Here is a 23,779-nt window from a genome sequence, read left to right on the forward strand (position 1 = left end):
TTGAGGACTGAAGAAACCACTTCATGGGATAAATTTTGTCTGGACAAGAAAGACAATTCCCCAAAGGATGAAAACATCAAGAACAAGACAAGCTAGAAGACTTATTCTAAGTGTGTGGCCCCAAAAAAAATCCAATGTTTCACAGCAAAGAAAACAAACAAGTACCACCTTGGTTGTTGATATAAGCTACCTTTGTAGAATTCCCTACTAGTGGGAGAATGTGATCTAAAGAATGTGTACTGCCTGAAACTCCAAGTGTTGATAGGGTAAAATTGATCAGTCACAGACCATTCTTGAAAGTCTCCTGCTGATCGATCCATACTTCCAACCCTGTATGGAGGCATTGATGAGGAAATGCAAATCCAGATAAGGATGAAACAGTACATTCTATGATGTGTGGGATATGTTCTACCATCAGTTCATTGACAAGGGAATAAGACAGGGTAATGGGAGAATTTGTAAGATCCCAAAAAAGATTCAACCTTTCATTCGGAGTCTACTGAAGAAACTACAAGTGTCCAATCCAAGGGGAATAGAGCTTCAAGAGAAGCCCATATTCCCAAAAATGATAAAACCTCATGAACAGTAAAAATTGGAGAAGTAATGGCACGAAGGAAACCCGAAAGCTCAATTGAATGGAGTCAAAGAGAAGAAGGCTGGGCTTGGCTGGGGTGAAAGTTGAAGACAAGATATTAAGTAAGGGACAGGAAAGATTTCTCCACCTTAAAAAAAACCATCCCACTTAACCAGCTTCTGACAGAAGGAAATTCCATTTTGGAATGACTTAACAGAAACCAGTCATCTAATCAGTGGTGTTAAGTGCAACCCCCAAGCATGCATAACACTGACAAAAGCTTTGACCATCCAACAAAAGACATACAGGTCTAAAGCAATCCACAAGAGCAAAGCACAAAACTGGTACCCGACTCAGTGATGGATAAATCAGAGATAGCATGTGCAATGAGAAGAAATGGGAATATCAAGATAGGTATTCAAGATATTTACCTTTGTCATCCACAAGCCTGGAGAAAGCCAACCTCAGAATAAAAAAGGACTCCATTGTAAAATGGGTAAAATCCAGAAAAGGATTGAATTGAGACAGACTGATCACAGGACACCAGTCCTCTCTTTTTTTTTGGAGACCACAAATGGCCTGAAGTAAAACCTTGGGGAAAGATGGCCTACAGAGGGGAAAAAAAACCCTACACAAAGACCAAAGGCAGAAGATGTTCCATTGACATTAATAAACTGCTGTTGAAGAAGAGCAAATGGAATAAGGTAAAAATGATGCAACATGTCAGGATAATCTAGATCACATTGCCAAAGACTAGATAAATTCCAGAAGAGTCTGCACCACCTCCAACAGACATTGACTGGTAGTAGGATCCCAAGGCAACAGAAAGAATATGAGTACAGGAGACAGTGGAAATTGAGAAAGAAACTGGATGACAAGTTCTTGTGACATGACCTGAAGAACAAAGAACCAAATGACTGCTAGCAACTTCCCACCAGAAAGGAAGAAAACAGGTCAAATGAAGTTCAGCTCAGATAACGTTAAAGGTCTCCTAATAAGTTATGGTCTAATATTCTTCAGTTATGTCTCCACTATCTGAAGCCTGTGTAATTGTGTTGATAGCAGATGGTAGAGCCTCCAAAGCCATTACATTAACTTTGGTATTCATCATAAAATGATGAAAAGTTTAAAATTACTTAAATAGAAAAACAAATTACCAAGGTAGTTATCACTGAAAACTTTACAAAATAAAACAGTGGTAAAAAATGCAAATGATTTTTCCACTTCACATGAGAAAGCTGAAATTCAGAACATGAGAGAAGGGCACAATCAAAACACTTCTTGCCTACAGCACTACCTAATGAAAAGTGACAGTTCAACAGAATCGAATGGAGGAAGCTACATGCACCTGGAGGGGGTGTTACATTCCTCCTGGTGAAAAGTTGTTGCATGATGATTTACATGAGAAAAAAGGTTTGCATATTAAGGACAGCACTAAACAAAAATAGCTACATATGTGTGAGAGGTTTGATCTTATAGTTTCCTTTATGGTCTTTTAAACTGATTTACATTAATCTTCATATTTTTCAATTTTCAGATTATAATGGTTATACAGCATTTATATACGCCCGACCCCTTTCTTTGAGAAGAGAAAACAAATTATAAACTTTGCTACTTTTACTAAAATACAATGCAGTTGGTTAAAAACAGAATATCAGAGTAACTAAGTATTACTATAAAATTATCTTTTAACCTTTAAACAGTGGGAATATTGTAGTTAGCAGCATCAATTGATGATGGCTCCTGTTTAAGAGTTAATTATATACATAAACACACACACACATATATATATATATATACATATATCTGTTTTGTTTTTCTTTACATTCACAAAACATGTTATTAAATCAATCTAGATCAAACATTACACCCTACAACTGCTACATTATTATGCATGGCCTAAGAATAAAAAGTACAATAGATACAAGTCTGTACACAAAAGAAACAACACCTCACCTCGGTCATGCATAGCTAGTAATACAGTAGAAGAAACCAAAGTCCGGTATAACCAACGCGGAATAGGTTTTCCTGCCCAGTCTTCACTCTCTTCAAACTCTTGTCGACATGGAGCATGAGGGTCTGGTTCAGCTAGAATGTAGCGGAAGCCATCGTTATTGAAGGGGTGTTCCAAAGGAAAACCATGAGGAGGGAGTTTGGGTATAACCAAGTCACTGTAATAGTAAGTTATATAGAATTACAATTAAAAACATTTACACACATTTTACTGCTCATTTTCATTACCAATTTTAGAGAATAACTTACATATATCACTTTTTCTTGAAAGTACACAAAGGAGATCATTAGCCAAATATCATGTGATTTGTATAATGCCATCGCAATAGCAGTATGAGCCAGAATGAAACAAAGTGGCCTTTACATAGTAATTATGCTGTACTGTTTTTCATGTAATGAAACATATGAAATCTGTCTCTCTTAAATATGCTTTGATAAAAATTAAACCTGTACTAAAATTTCTGTGAGAACTTTACACTACTGATTACTGTATTTTAATCTACACATGTTCACTTTCTATCAACATTACCTTCTTTAACAGTCTCACTGTTTTTTAATTAAAAGTAATCCACTTTTATCACCTGTATAATAACAACTTTTCAATTTTTTGATCCAAAAGAAAAATGAGTTTTTGAGTAACAAATACTAATGGATAGTTTCACATCAGTTGCTGAGTATTTTTTTTTTGTTAATTCGTGTAATTACAGAACACCACTGCCACAAATGGAAATGTTTCACAACCACAGAATTCTCCAACATATGAATATTTGCTCAGAGCCTACTGAAAAGGTGATTAGTGGTATTTGCTAATTAAATAAATGATGGCTTATTAACCAATTATATTTGATTAAGCATATAGTATATAGAAAACCTGAAGCCTCCCAACACAACCACTGTAAAACCAAAAACAGGAAATAAACAGCCATACGTGTGTGTTAGATTCATAACTTGATACTATTACTCTTCCTATTCACATTGTTTTTTAAGTATTTTTCAAATTATCTTTGGTTTCCTATGACAAATCTCTACTGCATATTTTGCCACAAAATATTTACAGATAATCTAGACTTTCCCAATTTGATGAATCATTTACTAATGTTGATAAATACCACCATGAAATTTTTATTATATTTGTTTGCTTTTAAAATATGCAGTAATCCTATACATTGATCTCCTGTTAATCACATAAATTGATAAAAACACTTTATCATTAGTGATAAGTAAATATTTTTATTTAAAACATATCACAATTGCAATTAAAAATAATTTGGTAGTAGTCAATTTATTTATGCATGTTGTTTGGATAGAATTGATGTAATGATATTCAGTCATCAAGATATCTAGCAGTCACTTTCTATACCACTTAAATGTAAATACTTTTATTTGATTTATAACAATTTTATTTGGTGAACATAGTTAAAAAAACACTTGTTTACAAACACTAAAACACAATATGTCTATTAAAAAGCAAAAAATGTAATATTAAACAAAAAACTAAACATCAGTTATATAACTTCATTAAGCCTTAAGAATTCTCTAGTTGGATTGTTTCTTTATTTCATACAGTATATGTATTTCTGTGTCTGAGGAAATCACTTGTGCCTGATGATGGTAAAACCTTCTCCAAACACTGTATAATTTGTTACTGTACTAAACATACAATACAATTCTCTTTGTTATTCATTCAACTCATCTTTAAACTGTATATGCTTAGTTATCCCAACTTATCTGATGTTTCCTGATTCAAAAAAGATTTCTGTTGCTCTCAAACAGATTTAACATAAATACTTTTACAATTTTCCAACAAACAGAACTAAAAGAAATGTTTAGAAACTAAAAAGCAAATTCTTAAACCTATATATTTATTGTTATATGATAGTTTAATCATTACTCTAACTGATCACATTTAAATTTTCATAGCTGTTTTTATAATTGCATTTCATAAGGAAATTATCAATCCACTTAATGTGGCACCATAACAAAGCATGTATGAAAACTAAAGGAAACATTTGTTATTGTGTGCAAAGATACACAAGAAAACATTTCAAAAGGAAGAAGGAAATAGTACATTTTCAGGGTTGAGAGATTCTTTGCAAAAATAAAGTTATTCTTTGGGACGAACAGAAAAATTCTTAAAAAATCAACAAGTAGGTTACTTTGTTAGACAAAGAAACTCATTGAAGCTTTGAAGAAACATAAATTCTTACTTTTTGTTCTTTTTGAAATACATTCAATACATGTCAGAAAATATGTCATTCCTGAAGCTTTTTGAGTTAAAACTATTGAAATACATTTAAATTGGCATACAAGATTGACTTTACAATTTGAGTTTCAAGAAAAATTATCAAGTGGTTAAGAAATACAAAATACCCTAGGAAACCCGTACTTCAGACTTCACAAAAAAAATTTGTAATTATACTAATTTAATCCTAAACTTTATAAATATAAATGTATCAGGTCACCCCCGTAAGTAATGTCTGAAAATTTAATACAGAAAGTGCATCATAATTTCTGTCTTTCTAGAAGACTTTAATGACTAATATATGTAGTATGATGTGTATCAAAATGTTCAGACAAATAAAAGAGGCTAACCCAACTCCACTTTTTCAGATCATTAATCAAATAAACCCTTATGCAGATGGATGTGTCTGAGGAGTACATTAGGCATATAATGCTTTATAAGTTTAAAAAAGCCAATAGTGCTACATAAACTAAACAAAACATTCAAGGTGTTTATGACGCGAAGTCTCTCAATGAAAGAAAATGTCAAAGGTGATTTCAAAAGTTCATAATCAAGTGACTGTAGCTTAAGTGATGCACCACATTCAGGTCATCCAATTGAGCTTAATGATGACTTGCTGCTGGCTGCACTTGATGAAGATTGTGCTGCAACAGTTGAAAAACTAGCTCAGAAGCTTAATTCAACCTATTCAACAGTTCACTGCCGTTTGCAACAGGCATGGAAAATGGGTCCACTATGATTTGACAGAAGCCAACCTTAGAGCAAAAGTAGGCATTTGTGCTTCTCTGCGTTCTAATGAACGTAACTCACATTTTTTGGACAGGATAGTGATTAAAGATGAAAAATGCATATATTTTAAAAAATATTAAGCATCGCTCAAAATGGACCTCCACTCGAGGAAAGTCTTGTTAAGCATTTGGTAGGATATTGTTGGTATGATCCCCTTTCAGTCGCTGTCACTCAACATAATGATTACACCAGACTTCTATTACCAACATTTAGAGAGCCTGACAGTTTCATTGAAAGAAAGGATGCCTGCTTTGATCACTCGTAAAGATGTTGTATTACACCAGGATAATGCAAGGATCACATCTGCAAAGACTGAGGAGTTAGAATGGGAAAAACTTCCACATCCTCTATATTCTCCAGACCTTACCCCATCTGATTATCATCTATTCAAAGTTTGCAGAACTATCTTGATGGAAAAGAGCTTGGAATACATAAAGATGTCAAAAACTACTCTCTGTACATTATTTTCCTCCAAACCCAAAGAATTTTATAGAAGTGGCATTCAGAAGCTTGTGAATCATTGGAAGGAAGTAACCAATAATAATGGAACACACATTATTGATTAAATATCATTAAAAGTGTTTGAAATCCTTTCTCTTTTTCTGAACCTAAAATCAGAAATTACTTCAGGGATGACCTGATATTATACTTCCAACACACCTGCATTATTTAAAATTTAGAAACAATAAATGATTAATTTTATTAAAAAAGCATGTACACTTTTCAGATTGTTAATCCTGAGAATTCAGTGTTGTTTTAAATGTTTATAACTTTATTTATGACAATGTTAAGGACCTTAATTATTGTAACCGTGACTACACAGTTCCTGAAGTGCTTTGTAACCAACTAGAGGAAATGAATAATTATAAATAACTTTATTCATTTAAAAAAAAGGCATTATAAAAGCAAACAGGGGTTATACAGGGGTGTCAAACAGCAGCTGGCTACATTGGCATGTTGGAAAGAGCATCCTCATTGATTGAAGGCCCTCACTTATGTGGAAATGACTGGATCTTTTAGCAGTGCAATGCTACAATCCACAATGCCCACAGGACAAAGGACTTTTTAATGGCGAATAACATGTTTCTTTCGGACCATCTAGCATGTCCGCCCGAACTGAACCATATTGAAAATGTTTGGGGGTGGATGGCAAGAGAAGTCTATAGAAATGGGCATCAATTCCAAACAGTGCATGATCTTCATAAAGCCATCTTCACCACTTGGAATAACATTCCAGCCAGCCTTCTGCAAATGCTCACATCGACCATGCCAAAGCGAATCTTTGCAGTTATTCGAAATGACGGCCATGCAACTCACTCCTGAAACCTCTTGTTGGACATTTCCTACCCTGTTTAGGACTTCCTTTTGGTATGGTCTTAAACTTTTGACCAGCTAGTATTTGGGATAAGTTCAGTGTTCACATTTTCCCTATTAAATGCTAAAATATTTTATTTTTATTTCACCTTTTCTTATTTTCTTCTTTCGAACCTCTACTCAAATAAGTGGTTGAGTCTAACAATGCAAAATGCATATTTTTTCTTTATGTTCATTGGCCTTAAGATTTTGGCCACCAGTGTATGTGGAATGGTTGTGCCTCATTCAAACCATACCTTGGGTGCTCACCTTAACTATAAGGGACAGAAAATAGTTGGAAGAGGAGGGCACTTTAATTATGCAGTATAGTTTCATATAGTGTGTACTCACCTTGACTCTAAAGAACAGGCTCTATAACACAGATTTCACTACCTGCAAGAGGAGTAGAATGTAGTTTTGCAGTATGGTTTTGTATAGTGTTCCTCAACTCACTGAATAGATTTCAGTTGCATGAGGAGAGAAATTTACTTATGGATCATGTTTTCTGTACATTGTGTGCTTACCTCTCTGACCGAACAGTTTCTGCCTCCAAAAGAATGTTACAAGTGGTATGAGTTATGGTTTAAATGGGTTACACACACTACACTGACAGTGTCACTACTGCCTCACTTCTCACCATATTATATAAAGATGCAAAATCCAACAGTAAGGATTCTACATGATCCACCACCCCAACAGCTATGTACTAGTAGCAATGGTCTCTCATGCTCCACTCAATAAAGGAGTGAAGAAATTACATCTGAGAGACCTGGGAAAGCATTTGGATTCCCACTGTACGTCCAGCTAAAAAGGTTTTTACTAGAGATAGTGTTGGGCACAAAAGCTTATTTTTCAACTTTAGAAAGACAGAGAAATGGGTTAAAAACTTTTGGTGCTGGGTTTTCCATAATAGTCAATTCAGTAAGTGTGGTCTGAATGGGACAATTGAGTAAATATGTATACCGTGAAGATACCTCAAAGTGGTCTTTAGAGCACCCCATCTTTCAGTAAAAACTGGTAAAGCCAGGGAAGAAGTATGAGCACTTTCTATTATCCTGGCTCAATGCAACTTTTGAGTTATTATACCTTAAAAAGCAACACCGGCCAAGCTGGCAGGATCCTGTGAAATTAAAAATGGGCTCCAAAAATGTAATTGTACATATTACTCTCAAAGAAGATTGAAGAATGATTACTGGTAGAAGTCAAAATCCATCAAGGAATAAAACAGTTAGATGATGTGCATGAAAAGAAACAATGTGTGGCAAGTCATCCACATGCTCACCTCAATGATCCCATCCTAAAACCAGCAAAGATTACATGAAAGAGAATGAGCAAGGTGACAAATCAAATATGAAGAAATGTGAATTAGTGTACGAGTATCCACATATGTAGGTGAACATACCAACCATTCAAGCCAATAAACTCAACCAGTAAGGATAGAAAGAAAGAGGTGAGAGGTCCCTGGAAGAGGAATAGTGCCAGGGTGATGGCAAGGACACTCAAAGGAAAAGATCCATGATAAGAAGCACCATACAGGAGCTAATCTGGATCCAAACAATAAGAAAGGTGAGTCAGAAATAAAAATAAAGTTATCATACCATGTAGTACAACTCTGAGGAAAGAAAGATCAGTCCAGGAAGAAGAATATGTAATATAAGAGGGAGATGAAATGCATTTATAGAATAAACATATGAAAGATTAATCACAGGTGAGAAGAAAATAATTTGGAAAGAAAGATGGTACAAAAAACAAGAATCTACTGGCTCCATCTGAATGTGCAAGACTATACAAACATCACTAAGGATTCATTTAGGTGTGGGAGTCAGTTCAGAAGTACACAGAAGAGTGAAGGAGCAGAAAAGAGTGAAGAAAATAGGGGAAGACACCCACTGTGGTACCAGGAAAAGCAAAATGACAACTAGTAAAGGCAGAGACCAGCAAACCACAGAGGTGAAGTCAGGTAAAAAGGCAGAAAAGTGATTCACAGCATGATGGCAAGGAGTGGCAGATGGAACAATGGCAAAAACCATCCACTGTCAGTAATAGACAAACACCATGGGAGGGTAATAAGAATGTGACAAGAAAAATCAGAAAGTGTGTTTTGGTAGGCAATGGATCAAGCAAATATCACACCTGAAAATGAAGGAAAGATATTCCTTTATGAAAAAGTATGCACAAGAGTGAAGCAAAAGAGAGGTGATATTGGAAAGAGAGATACTAAGTGGACCAAGGATGAACTTGCCAAAGAGATGCTATAACATTACAGCCTGAAAAGGAGTCATGTATAAAGGTGAGAATCTGAAGGAGAAGACGAGTGAAATAATCATATAAAACAGAGGTAAAACCAAGACGAGAATCTGAGGGAGAAGACAATGAGAGGTGGGACCAAGACAAGTTGAGAGTAACAACAGCCGCAATCACGTAATGAAGAACAGAGAACCAGTAGAGAAATTGATGTTCAGAAGGGTGCCTATGAGAAGATATATTAAATAAAGAGCAAACTCAAAGAAAGACCTGAGGGTGTATATACCACTCCATTGATAGAATGCATATTGGAAAGAGAAGAACTTGCATTCTACTAACAAGTTCCTAACTCCCAGCAAATGACAGACATCATGACAAACTCAATGTCAATGGGTCCAGAACAGTATATCCAATGCCCAATTACAAAGGGTCCTGGAATAGATGCCTCTCAGACAATTTGAACAAGAAATGACCATGGAAAAAAACTGTGTGGAATGTAACCAAGTAATCTAATGGCAGTAAAAATGGGAACATGCAAGATGAACAACAACAGATCAAACATGTTGATGTGGAGTGAACACTCATCCTGCATCCAAATGCCAGAAATCAAGCACTTATCCAGAGATGTGCCTCAATAAGAGAGGAGAGAAGATAGGTCCAGTTTGAAAGTCAGAAAGAGATTGTCAGAAGTAGCATGGGCATGGTCCTGTCACCATGACGATTTCTCGAGGAGAGAAGAGAATTACAGATGAAAACAATGTAGCCTAATAAAGGACTTCATGAATTTGCAAGGTAATGGAAAAGGCACACGTGTGCATGCTCTAATGGAATGATAGGCTCCAGAATCTCTAAAAGCAAAAACACATCTCACACTACAAGAAAATAAAATTTGTAGATATGCTATATGCAACAGATAAAGAGGAGAGAGCTGAGCTAGACAGAAGATTAAAAATGACTGAAAGTAACAAATATTGAGCAGATCTGAGAAAGAACTTCGATTTCATTACAAGCCTTTCCTACCAAAAGAAATCCTTCAGTAAAAGAAGGGAGGGTGTGAGAAGAGAATACCATTCAAAAGTGGGTCAACAGAAGTCAGTTGTGGAAAAAATTGGGAAATGTTAATCTAGGGTTACAAATATGGCTAGTAAAGGCCCTCATAAAATTACTGAATACAAATAGAACCAATAATAAGAGCAGAAAATGGGAATTAAGTATCTCAGACAAACAAAATTGAGGTATGAGAGGGAATACAGGAAAGTAGTGGGAGAAAGACTAAAATGCAAAATTCTGGAATCAGAGAAGAAATGGAATGTAAGGGGCCCAATCCCTAAGCTGGCCAAACAGACATCAAGAACAAGAAATTGAGAAAAAGTATAAAGTCCACTAGTAAGAACAAAGAGAGTTACAAATTTGAGTGAGACAAGGCATTTAAGTGTAAGAGAGGCACTACTGGAGAAAGGAAACAGTATAAATCCTAATAAAAATCAAAAAAGGAAAAACAACATAAACCCTGAGAATTGTATATCATAAGCAAAAAAAGAAATAAGAAAGAATACAGGCAAAAGATAAGGAAAAAAACATACTTGGCTGTAAAATCCAGAAAGAGACTAGAAGATTAAAGTCATTTCCTAAATGGTAACCTACTATTCAAAGAAAATAATGTTAAAGCTGTAGCCACATCAGGGCCAAATTATGTATTAGGCACAAAAGGCACTGTGCCTAGGACCTACAACAATTTGAGAGCAAACAAAAATTAGGGATCATCAAACTTTTCCTTAAAAGTTAATCTCATCAAAACACTGAAGTTGAAACATTTTTTTTTCCTCTTTTTTAATTCATTGAGTGTCAATAAATTTTAAAAAATAAATATGAACTTCTTGGTTCTTTAAAACAGCAAAGTCTGATTATTTTATGCACATCCATTCTGCTCAAAACTTCACTTCTTATAGAAAGCAAAGAAAGTGATGACAATCTTTCTTGTCCCATTGTGGATTGCAAGCAATTTTTTATTATTTTTGATTTTGAGAAGGACCTTTTTCCTTTGCAGCTAATTCCTAATATGGAAAGATAAATTTTGTTTTATGGCTTGTGCCCTAGCTTCCCTTTTCTTTCATTTTAAATTACCAGATTCATGCTTTCTAACATATTCATCAGACAGTGTTTCTAAAAAAATGAAATTAATCACTTATGTTTTCGATTCTTACAATACATAGGCAAATTTTTACTAAAAACTCTATTTATGCTATTTATAAGTATGTGGTAAATAGAGAGATTTTAACTTAAACCTTTGTAAATAGAAAAAGAATAAATTACAATTCTAAATTGATCAACTGTTTTACCATTAAATGTTAACATTAACATATAATCATGTTCTTCTAAATATGTTTGAAACATAGAGATACACAGATACAAAATTTTTGTGAACTGTGAAACACTTGATTTAAAAAAAAAATGTTGATTAAATTAAAACAAGTGTTTCACTTTTCATTTCACTAAAAGTCTCTTTTATTCCACAATTTATTTTATACTAAGCCATTTTTAATATATTTCAATATTTTATTATTGGTAAATGTTAATTCATACAGCGTTTGCATAGATATGGTGACATATACTTAAAAATCTATAATTTCTTTAACTTTTTGTTAACTTCTTTGGCTGGTAGAGCCTACAAGCAGAAGGTGTCTAGGCCCTACAATCCACTTGATCTGAAACTGAATCCAACAGATCATTCTCAACTCATGGGAAAATTTTGGCATACAGGACAGCAGTAGAAAACCCAGCAAATATGCAATTATCCAGATCATACTGAACCATGGCTGCAACATTCCCAACATTTAACAAGACTTCAAAAGCCAATGTATAAATAAGGTCTACGTGTAAATAACATCACTCACACAGGACAAAATATAATTTACCATCATTTGAAAATTCATAAGAATTAAAGCTTTCAAAACAAAAATAAAAAATCAAAGTTTCATTAACAATACAAATCTCAACAAATTGGACTCAAATTAGAAATTTAAACACATCCATTCAGATTAATGCAAAGAATAATAATATAGTTATTATCATGAGTATAAATGCATAGGGGAAATTACTGCAACCATTTTACACAACTGTGTCACCTCCTACTGGTGAACGGCTTTTATCACATGATGACATCATGCACCAGTACAGTTCATATTAAAACATGTGAAATTAGGTAAGAACTGCTTCAAGGCTAGTGGCATTCAATTCTCTCTGACAGATTCATGAGAAAGACAGTTAATCTATGTGGAGATGTGAGAAGGAAAGCTTTGATGGTATCCTTAAACACCTCCTCTGAGTTCATGCTTACTTATACAACATTAGATAATACAATTACACAACTGTAAGTTAAATACATAACTTAATGTAGAGAAGAAGTAAATATACACTTTATTTACCACTTAGTAACTAGAAAATTAATGAAGACCAGTGCCAACCAGCTTCCTTTCCTCCAGAGAGCAGTTCAAAATTAATGGCAGAGGCAAAGAGCCTTAGAAAATGTACAATAACAAAGAAAAGAGAAATAATTATAGTGGCAATGAAAGTCAAACCTCAGACCCACAAATCCCAACTCATTATGAAAAGCTGTACTTTTCAACAAACATAACTGATCACATGGATAATTAGAATAATCTAAAACATCTAAAATAAATTAGTTGGTTATTTTTGTAAAAATGGATTTAATAGTAGTTTCAATTAATAAAGTGGTGGAATAATAAACAATAGCGATAATCGCAACAGTTAATTTTGATTAGCTAATTATTTTCAAGGTAAATGATTTATCCCAGGGGTTCCCAACCGGTGGGTCACGACCCCCTTGGGGGTCGCGTAGCCTTGTTAGAAGTAGCTTGGGATAACATTAATTTTATTTCATCAATTACATTTTCAAGTTCTTACATTTTTTTTGTTTCGGTGCAAAGCAAAACGTGTGCTACGTTAGTTCAATGTCATTAGGTGATATTATGGGTGTATGTATGCGTGCCTGTGTGAATGTGTATGTGTCTGCAACTGTATGTATGTGTGTACTAGTGAGTAGCGAGTATGTGAGTGCACGCGCATGTACGTATGCTTGTGTGTCTGTTTAGCTGTGATTAAGTGTGTGTGTGCTCGCTGTCGACACGTGAGTCACATGTCCATTCCTGATTGGTGGATGACGAATCGTGCGACTGGCCACGCTCCCTTCCCTCCCAATACTTACCCCATCATTACTCTACCTGCACCCCCCACAAGTAGTCAGTGTAAGATCTACAGTTGCCAAAGCGTTCATTATTCAACATTTTTATTTTATTTTAACAAGGAGATAAGTAAGCAGTAGAGGTGAGTTGTGTCCATGGCTAAACGGCACAGATACTCAGAATGCTACCTCAACATTGGCTTCACCACTGTGCTAGCCAACGACGGCATCGAGAAACCACAGTGTGTTTTGTGCCATGCTGTCCTGAGTGCAGAGTCAATGAAACCATCAAAACTCAAGCGTCATCTCGAGACGAAACATCCAGAACACGCAAAGAAGGGTTTGGATTTCTTCAAACGGCATGAACGGTGTCTTAAAAGCCAAAGAATCGATAGAAGTGGGTCGTTTCAGCAGCAGAGTGCAGCCGTAGTGGAAGCTTCATATGAGATTGCATTCGAAATTGCTAAACAAAAAAAACCTCAAACGATTGGAGAAACACTTCTTAAACCCTGCATGATGAAAGCAGTAAATCTTATTCTTGGAGAAGCCAATGGAAAGAAGATGCAGCAAGTATCCCTGTCAAATAATACTATACAGAGGCTCATTTCTAAAATGTCTATGGATGTGAAGGAACAGATTTTGACTGAAATCAAGGGTTCCCCTTTGTTCTCCTTTCAGCTCGACGAGTCAACAGATGTAATTTCATGTTCTCAGCTCCTTGTCTTCGTGAGATACATTAATTCAGGTGACATCAAAGACGAATTCTTATTCTGCAGTGCACTTGAAACCACAACAAAAGCTGATGATGTCATGGAAAAAGTTTCATCTTTTTTCAAGACGAAGATCTTCAATGGGAAAACGTGTGTGGGGTTTGTACGGATGGGGCACCGGCTATGCTGGGATCGAAATCAGGATTCCAGTCGAGAGTGAAGAAGCTAGCACCTCAAGCAAAGGGCATCCAGTGCATGATTCATCGATATGCTCTCGCCAGTAAGACTCTCCCTGCCTCTCTGCAGGAAGTGCTTGAATCTGTAATCAAAATTGTAAATTATGTGAAGACTCAAGCACTCAACACTCACCTATTCAAAGAACTATGCAAAAATATGAATGCTGACCACGAAGTCCTTCTCTTCTACACAGCAGTACGTTGGTTGTCGAAAAGAAACGTTATTAATCGTGTCTTTGAAATGAAAGATGAAATAAAGCTATTCCTGGAGACTCAAGAAAAAAAAGATCTTGTAGCTCATTTCGAAGATGAAGCATGGAATAAAAGGGTTGCGTGCCTAGCCGAGATTTTTGACCAGCTTAACAAGATCAATTTGAAGCTTCAAAGAAGGGAAACACATGTTCTCCTTTTTCAAGATAGTCTTTGGGCCTTTGTTTCCAAACTGCAGAACTGGTGTCGGAAAACCAATCTTGGAAACATCACTATGTTTGAAAAACTTTGTGGAGTGACGGATGAGTCTCAGATCCAACTGGATCAGTTCCTCAAGGATGAGATTACCAAACATCTTCAGTCTCTAGAAAAGGAAGTCGAGAGTTACTTCCCTGAGCTATCACAGGAACAGGAGGCCCTGGTAAGGAATCCATTTTGTACTGAACTTGATGTATCCAGCAATCCCGGATGATATCCAAGATGAATTTCTGGATCTAAGGAACAACTCTTCAGCTCGTGATCTCTTCAAGGTGAAATCCGTGACTCAGTTCTGGTGCGCTATGTATCAGTCATACTCCAAAGTTAGCATGATAGCTTTACGTGTCCTTGTTCCATTTGCTTCTACCTACTTGTGTGAGGCAGGATTTTCCACTCTTGTCAATATAAAAACAAAGAATAGGAACAGATTGGATGTTGGAGATGACATGAGACTGACTCTAACAAATGCTCGGCCACGAATTTCAAAGCTTGCTGCTGAAATGCAAAATCAGGCATCTCACTAGCTGGGTTGGATAGCTGTTCAAACCTATGTTAATATTATTTTAAGAAATATATGTTCTTTTTGTGAATTCATGTTGGACCAATGTGATTTAATTTGCTAATAAATAATTACAGAATTTTTAAATATTTTTTTTTAGATGTTTCTTTCCTTCTCCTTCACAGAAAATAAAAGAAAAATTAAGCTGCTGATAGTAAGCCCTAAGTAGGGGGTCACATAGGTTTCATACTTTTAGGTAAGGGGTCGCGAGTGCCTAATCCTAATCTCAATTAGTTTTGGTGTATTTGGAAACAGCAACACTTTCCAACAGAAACACAACTTTCAATTTCTTGATTGCTTTCATGATATGTTTATGAAAGTATGACTGATAATTATAATCATAAATTAACTGATTAGTTTTTGAAATGGTAATCAATGCTAATGCTACTCATAAAGTAATCAATTAAACCACTCATCTTTAGTACTGAAATAATGTAAACAATTATTACAACAACACTAACATATTTCTAGCTTGTTAGCATTATTTAACAACTGGGTATTCCATATACATTCTTTAAAACGCAGTGTATCAGTTACAAAACCTGACCATACACTAAGTGAATGACAATGATAACACATGACTAAATTAGCTACACACAATAGTTCAAAGATGAAATAACTAAAACACAAAAACATTACTAGAAAATTACAGTTATTCATATGTCATGTAAACAGAAACATAAAAGCCTTAAAAGAAAACCTTAGAGTAGCTATGGCTGGATTTTCTGTTCTTACACTTACCTTTTGGCTTTCTTTTCCTTAGCTGTAGATATTCCATCCACAGGAAATTTCCTTTTAGCACCTCTTCCTTTTCCACCAAAAAAACCACTTACAGCTTAAAACAAAAGAAAGTAAAAATATCAGTCTTGATAACAAAAACAGAAAAAAGTATAATTAGTGGTTCTTTAAATCATCTGGAATTGTTAAGATATTGTTTCTGATACAAAGTGTTCTTATCTACTATAACTTTCCAATTATTATTAGCAGTCTTCAAAACATTATTATCCATGACATTGTAATAATTATTGAAAAACTATAAATATTTTATTTATTTATTTACCTGCACACTTTGTAAAGATAACAATAAATACTTTCAGCAGAATTTAATACCTATATACTTTCCATAACTAGATTGGTTTGGTTATTATTATAGAATGAAGATGGATGAATAAATGGTTAAATTGTCTTCAGAACAGTCTAAGTTTACTACAGTTTAACTGAATACATGGCCAATTAATTTGAAAACAATATAAAATATCAGATTTGTTTTATGGAAACTCAAAATCCCATACATGTAAGTCAGTTAGATATCATATTCCAAGATAAGTAACAAATGAACCAAAATTTAATAGATGAACTGGTTTCTACAGGGAAGATGGCTCACAAACTCAAAAGTCCATGAGGAGATTTGTTCTGATATTTGTTGATACGCTTAACATGAAACTTTGCATGAAAACATATTCCATAGTACATACAACTGGGATACTTAGTAGGATTTATCATAATGGATACCTCTTATCAAAGATAGTTACATCAAAATAATATCAGAGCCTCAGCACATCAATACTGTCAATGACTATATGATGATCATGTATTTTGACAGCAGTTTTGCATTCCATTGCAAAATGTTCTGTCAAAGGTTGTATATTCAAAAGCACACCATTTCTCCCAGCAGCTTTTCATACATCATCTAGTGTGCAGGACAATGGCTTCTTAGCACCTATTTCAAGAGTGTAATTGCACAGAAATCTACAACATAGAGGTTATATATCCAGTGAGTTGACAAGTACTTTTTCATATGGAACAGCTTGAACACTCATTTCATTCTCCAGTTGCTTAAGGTACACAATGGTTGAACCAGGAGTCATAAAAATGGGTAAAATGCTTTCAAATTACTGACTTCACATTTTATTTTCTCCTAAAGCAAAATTCAACTTCCACACTCTCGACATAAGCCAATAAAATCACCAAGGCACTAAATGATTATAACCCCACCAAGAATATGTTAATACCAACTTTACACATCTGATATTATTGAAAGTTTGTGTGAAAACATAAATGCAAAATTTTATCATGTCATATTGATAAACATAACTGAATTAATTGTTATCAGATTATGGGAAGGTATTAATGATGGCTGTGAAAAGGTGTCACGTCTTTTTCATCACAAAGGTTGCTGTATTTTTGACTGGATTGTTTGTCATGGCAAGTAGTTGTTAATTATGCACATAGGTATCATTTTAAATTATCTTTACTTAATAGTTAACAAAAATATTTTTATTTTTAAGCATGCAATCAAATTAAAAATACATACTGCAGCCTACAAAGGTATTCTTTATCTCTTCAGTAAGTCTTTAGCAAACTGGTTAGGTGTAACACCTTCAGAAAAACTTGAATCAAATTCTGGCCAAAAACAAATAGTAAATGAGAAAGTTAAAATGAATGCTAAAACAATTCCACAATTTTGAATCAGAATTATTTTGTTTGATATGTGTAAAATAACAAGGGATTTTGGCACTATCCCATTTGAAAAGATGCAGGAAAATTCAATGCATATTTGATTGGACAAAAACATTATACTACAAATTACATACAGCATTCACATTGTACGCTAAAAAAGAAAAATGCAGTGAACTAAGAAAATGGTTTTATAGCAGGTTGAATAAAGTTTAATTATTTTACCAATTAAAACTGAAACTGAAAAAAAGTTAATTTAAAAAATACAATCATGATTATTTAATACATCAAATTGCATACGGAGGAAGGAGTGATCTCTTCTGGAAGTATGGTTTAACCCCTGGGGAATGGATATCATAGAAGCAATTTATACACACACCTTTTGTCATTTTTATAAACAGAGTTCCTTTTTATCATGTTGCACACTGTTATCTGGGGCAAATGAATGACTTTTGCCACTGACAATGCATTCATAGATTCTACACTCTGCTTACCACAGTTCAGATAACACTTGTTACAAATCTCTAGTACAGCGGTAAGACTATGGATTTACAATGTTAAAATCAGGGATTCGATTTCCTTCGGTGGCTCAGCAGATAGCCTGATGTTGTTTTGGTATAAGAAAACACACATCTTTCTTAAAAGTACTGGTGCCCCAAATTGATCCATATTCAATTGTTTTCTTATGTTATGAAGAAAAAGGGATATCACCTCTAAAATTCTAAATCCTTGAATTGAACACACCTTTATAATCTGATTAAAGAATACTTTCTCTTGGAAAGAGTATTACATCAAGCAATGTAAAAATGTAATTATGATACAAGCTATTCAACTAATACTTTAAATCAGCTGTGGATGTCATGTGATTTGATGATATGTAGGTCCAAAATTATTTTAACATAAAGTATTGAACACTTTGTACAATGTATAGTTTGATTGTGAGCAACCAAAAATTCCATACTAATTAAGTAATAAAGGTAATTTGTTAATTGTGCAATTTCTATACCTTTTAGTTATATTTTGAATTAATTAATCGAAATACACTTGTATGTAAAAACTTATGTAAATACATGTTTTTAGGTTATTACAATATTTTATGTTGACTGCAGACATTGGAAAGATAAAGATAAAAAAATGACAGGCCTGGACAATTAACTTGAAAAATTATCTCTAATAATCAATTAATTACTAGTAGACAAAATAACCAATTAATTAAAATCAGTGTTTAAAATTACAACAGTTTTTAATTATTCTAACTATTCAAATAATCAAAATATTGATATTATAATTTCTCATTATATTTGATTGGTTCAAGATGTTTCAGCCTAATCACCTTGTGACACCATTCACAAGTATAAACAGTTAATCAAAATTATAGTTTACAGTTAATATCATTTTTAGTTATTACAGCTATCCAAGTTTCATGTGAGAATAATGAATTTTATGAATGTAAGAAATGAATGAGCCCAACAACTAATCCATTAGCAAACTGTACAAATCACCCAGTTCTATTGATTAATTTAAGTAAATTACTGCTATATACAAGCATTAAAAAGATTTAGGTAAAGACATATTTTTTCTAAAATAAAAATATATTTCTGATATTTCTCCTCTCCTTCAATGTTGCTCTCTATGTGCAAAACATTTTAATGCATGTCAGATACTTTTTACTTCCTCTCCATTCGAAGCGACTCATGCACTCTCATGAGAGTCACATGCCAAAACTGGAACCACTGTTAAGAGAAAGGGTGGGAAGTGTGAAGATAGGTAAGTTACTACCAGAAGTACATTTTCAGTATAGGAAAAGTATAACTTCTAGTATGATACATTACCTGTTCTCACATAATCAGTTCGAATCTCACATTAATAGGTGGAGGTAGCAGTGCAGAAAAAAAAAAAAAGCAACCAAAGGACACACCTTGAGACTAGAGTCACATTCAAAGAGCTAATGTGAGAGACTGCACTACTTCAGAACCAGATATACTCTTTGCTCATCTGAAATAAAAGTGTAATATATACGGATAAAAAAAACAAAAAACAAATACAATGAACTGGTATTGGGAAAAAAAACAAATAGAAATGCCCCCAGCTGTGGAGTGGCTAGATCATGGCGTATCATGCTTATCAAGTCAATTACACTTGAACCCAAGGCTGCGTGGAACCCACAAACCCTTCTGAATCCAGAAGAAGAAATGTGTTAAGAATAGAAAATTGACCTGGAAACCTGACTTCTTGAATTTAAAAAAAAAAAAAAAGGTCTACCAGAAAGAAATTGATCTCTCAACAATGAAACTGACAAGGACCAACCCAGGTGCAATAACATCCTCTAAATGCATTACATCAAGGGAGAATAGAAAGGAAATAACAAGGACAACCATAAGTATCTCCACTATGACCTACAACACAGATGGACTACGATTAAGGAGAATGACAACATACAAGTGTGAGGACTTACGTTTACGTTGATTAGTTCCACTCTAAGTCTAAAACCCAGCCAGTGCAAATCATCTTTCAAATGGGGGTAGGATGATGAATCCCAATTGAAGTGGAGAACTAAAATTTGACATCTTGCTCCTTACAGTGGAGGATACTATGTCATCTACACCAGCAGAATACCACCCTACCCTGCATTGAAATGCATTTCTGCACTTTCTGTCATTAAACCATTCAAGAAGATGTTTCCACAGTCCACCATCCCAGTGGCTTGGAACTGGAAAGCAGTAAGAACTCACAAACACCAATTAAGGAAATAGGGGAGTATGAAACACAGTGGAGAGTCCAGATAACCAGAAATCGAGGAGGGTTCCTTGTCAAAAAATGAAATAAGGGACAGTGGACCACTCAGCACAAAACCAACAACCCAAAGCCTACAACTGATTGATTTACACCTGCCATTCCTGAAAGGATATATCCACAAAAATATTTAGATCTAAATGAGGAGGAGAAAGCAGAATACCCTCTAATGTGTGGGTTCCATCCAACCACAACTACAGAAAAATTAAAATTATTAAAATTTGTAAAAAGGAATTAAGGTAAAACAAAACAAAGTTTAATTTTTTAATTAAAACATAAGTAACATTAAATCCAATGTTTATATCGAGTTTACAGCAATAAGAGAGAAACTACAGTAATACAAGTTGTAAAGGACTTTCTGTAGCATAATTTTTAATTATCATTAATTGCGAGGATGACTAATGGATAGTTCAAACATCAGAGTTAGACACCTGAAGTTAGCCTTTCAAGTCCTGGTTTTGAATTATTTGACGTTACAGAATTTTTCTAATTTGAAACTGAACTAGTTCTACTGTATTCTTAAAAGGGAATCACATTACAAAAAAAGCCTACTTGATAAATTAAAAACTTAAATAGCATGAAAAAGATTAATGGCCTTCAAAAAACTTAAGACATTTTTAATGTGGACAGCATCACCATTGTTAATAACACTAATGTTATGGGTAAACCTTGGAACAAAACATGTTTAAAATGGTGCTGTCCATAAAAGTCATAACAACAGCAAGACAGTAAAATGTGACTTATTGTGACCTGAGTATCACACAGACAACACAATGGCGCATCATTCCCAAATAAAAGAAAACGACGAGTTAAAAAACTGTGACCAATGACTAGTCTAATTAGAACAACTTCCTCTTCTTGATCCTTACAGAAGCAAAATGGTCAAAGTCCAACAGAGAGTTTTATGAGGAAAAACTTCTTTTCATGTCACTCACTCAGTCAAATCGACTGCCAACTGCCATGAAGCCAACCCTTGAATACAGAACCATAGTCCATGTATGGAACAGGCACAGCAGACAGATTTAGTTGCAGTGTCAGTGAGCCCATTCCTGTGAATACCAACATGGCCTAGATAGAAGTAGATGTTAAAGAGAAATGGGCCAGTTTGTTTTGAATATCAGTAAGAACAGGGTGAGAACTAGCATGATGTGATTCCAGGGCCAGTAGAGAATTAAGCAAGTCAGTATAAATAGTGCAACTTGACTACTGCTTAACTTCTATGTGATCCAGGGCAAGAGAAATGGCATATAGTTCAACAGTGAACATAGAAACGATAGAGGGGATTCTGTGCACAACCATCGAACCACAACAAACCAAGGCAGAGCCCACATAGCCAAGTGATTTTGAACCATCCATATCAATAGTAATGGAATGATGGTTTACAAAATATTCTAAAAAAAACAGACAATACTTCCTATTGGGAGTATAGGCTTTTCTCAGGTGACTTAAAGATAGGTCACATTGGAGGACTGTAATAAGCCATGGTTGAATAAGCTGACCAGTGGATACAGCAATGTTTTCCATGGACATACCCAATTCATCCAACTGCATTTAGATACGAAAGCCAAAAGGAGCAATGACAGATCATCTGTTCTCAAAAAGCATGACCCACTGGGGAAGGAAAACACAACCAAAGATTGGATGCTGTGGTAAGGAATGAAGTTTCAAAGCATACAGTAAAGACTGTTGCAAACAGCTAAGGTGTAGAGGAGGTTCGTGTATACACTCTGGACTGGGGAAGTGCAGAAAGCCCCCATGCAGAGCCAAAGTCACTGATGATGAATGGGGTCCAGCATCTTCAAGGCTGAGATCCTGGCAGAGCCGCAGACCAATGACCATAGTCTAGTTTTGATTGTATAAGAGCACAATATATCTTTAGCATAGAGCATCAATCCACTCTCCAACTGGTGAAAGAGAAGATATAGAGGATTTTCAGTGCTCTTGTACATTTGACTCATAGCTGCTTCATGTATGGTATAAAGGCCAGCTTGTGGTCAAACACAACCTCCAAAAACTTTGTCTCAGGGACCACATGTAGCACAGCTTCACTGATATGGAGTTAAAGATCAGAATGAATACCTTTTGGCAGCAAAAGTGCATGCAAAAGGTTGTAAAGAGAAAGAAGTTAAAATCGTTTACTGTGTTCCAGTTCAGTAAACGATTGAAGGCAGTCTGTAGCTGCCACTCAATATACCTCACGTAAGACGACTGACAAGAGATGGAAAAGTTGTCGACATAGAGCCCATTTGCAACAATAAGTGGGAGTTGTTCTGTGATGGCATTAATCTTTATACTAGAAAGTGTGACACTCAAAACACAGCCCTGAGGGACTCCAAGTTCATGTAAAAAAGAACAGGAAAGTATTGAACCCACATGAACTTGGAATCACCTGATCATTAAAAAATTTTTAATAAAATTGGGCAAATTACTACGTAATCCATATAAATGGAGGTTTTGCAAAATGCCATACCTCCATGTGGTATCATAAGCCTTCACAAGGTCAAAGAATATTGATACAAGATTTGTCATTTGAGAAAAACTTCTCTGGTTGACATTTCAAATCAAATCAGGTGGTCCTTTGTGAAGCATTGTCATCAGGACCCACAATGGGTGGGCAAGAAGAGGTTGTTTGATTCCAGGAACCAAACAACACGAGCATTTAACTATCCTCTCTTAGCTCTTACATAGACAGTTCATCAAAGCAATTAAATAGTAGTTTGAAGGAATCTTGGGATCCTTTCCCAGGCTTAAAGAAAGGTAGGGCAATAACTTGGCACCATCCATCAAGAAAAACATTCTCCTATCACATCCAGTTAAAAACAATAAAAAGAATAGCAAGAAAAACAGCAAATAGATGGTGCAGCATTTCATAGTCTATATCATCAGGTCCAAATTATGAGGAGCCAGATTGTGTTCCACCAGTGTAAAGTGGAGATTATAGTCATAAGAGACAATCAGCCCGACAAAAAAAAAAGGTGATCACTCTGCCCAAGTCTTGATAGCTAATAAGGTGGAGAATGAAGCAGAAGTGCTAGATACCCAGCAAAAGCTTTCACCTAGAATATCAGCGATGCTCTGGGTATCTGCTACTTCCTGGGCATTAAAGAGCAAGATCAAAAGGGAGACAGAATTATATAACC

At 34.9% G+C, this 23,779-nt stretch overlaps 1 protein-coding gene across 16 annotated transcripts in view; it reads right to left on the reverse strand.

Moving 5' to 3' along the window:
- The window catches only part of LOC143233807 (set1/Ash2 histone methyltransferase complex subunit ASH2-like), a 142,926-nt gene that overhangs the window by 33,235 nt on the left and 85,912 nt on the right, over window positions 1-23,779 (reverse strand). For all 16 annotated transcript variants that reach the window (XM_076470517.1, XM_076470513.1, XM_076470507.1 and 13 more), the window contains 2 exons: window positions 16,131-16,224; window positions 2,531-2,745 (listed from right to left, as the gene is read on the reverse strand). In XM_076470517.1, coding sequence (XP_076326632.1) covers window positions 2,531-2,745; window positions 16,131-16,224 — 309 coding nt within the window. The remainder of the gene's footprint in view (window positions 1-2,530; window positions 2,746-16,130; window positions 16,225-23,779) is intronic.

Source organism: Tachypleus tridentatus, chromosome 12, assembly GCF_004210375.1.
Source record: "Tachypleus tridentatus isolate NWPU-2018 chromosome 12, ASM421037v1, whole genome shotgun sequence".
NCBI classification, from domain to species: domain Eukaryota; kingdom Metazoa; phylum Arthropoda; class Merostomata; order Xiphosura; family Limulidae; genus Tachypleus; species Tachypleus tridentatus.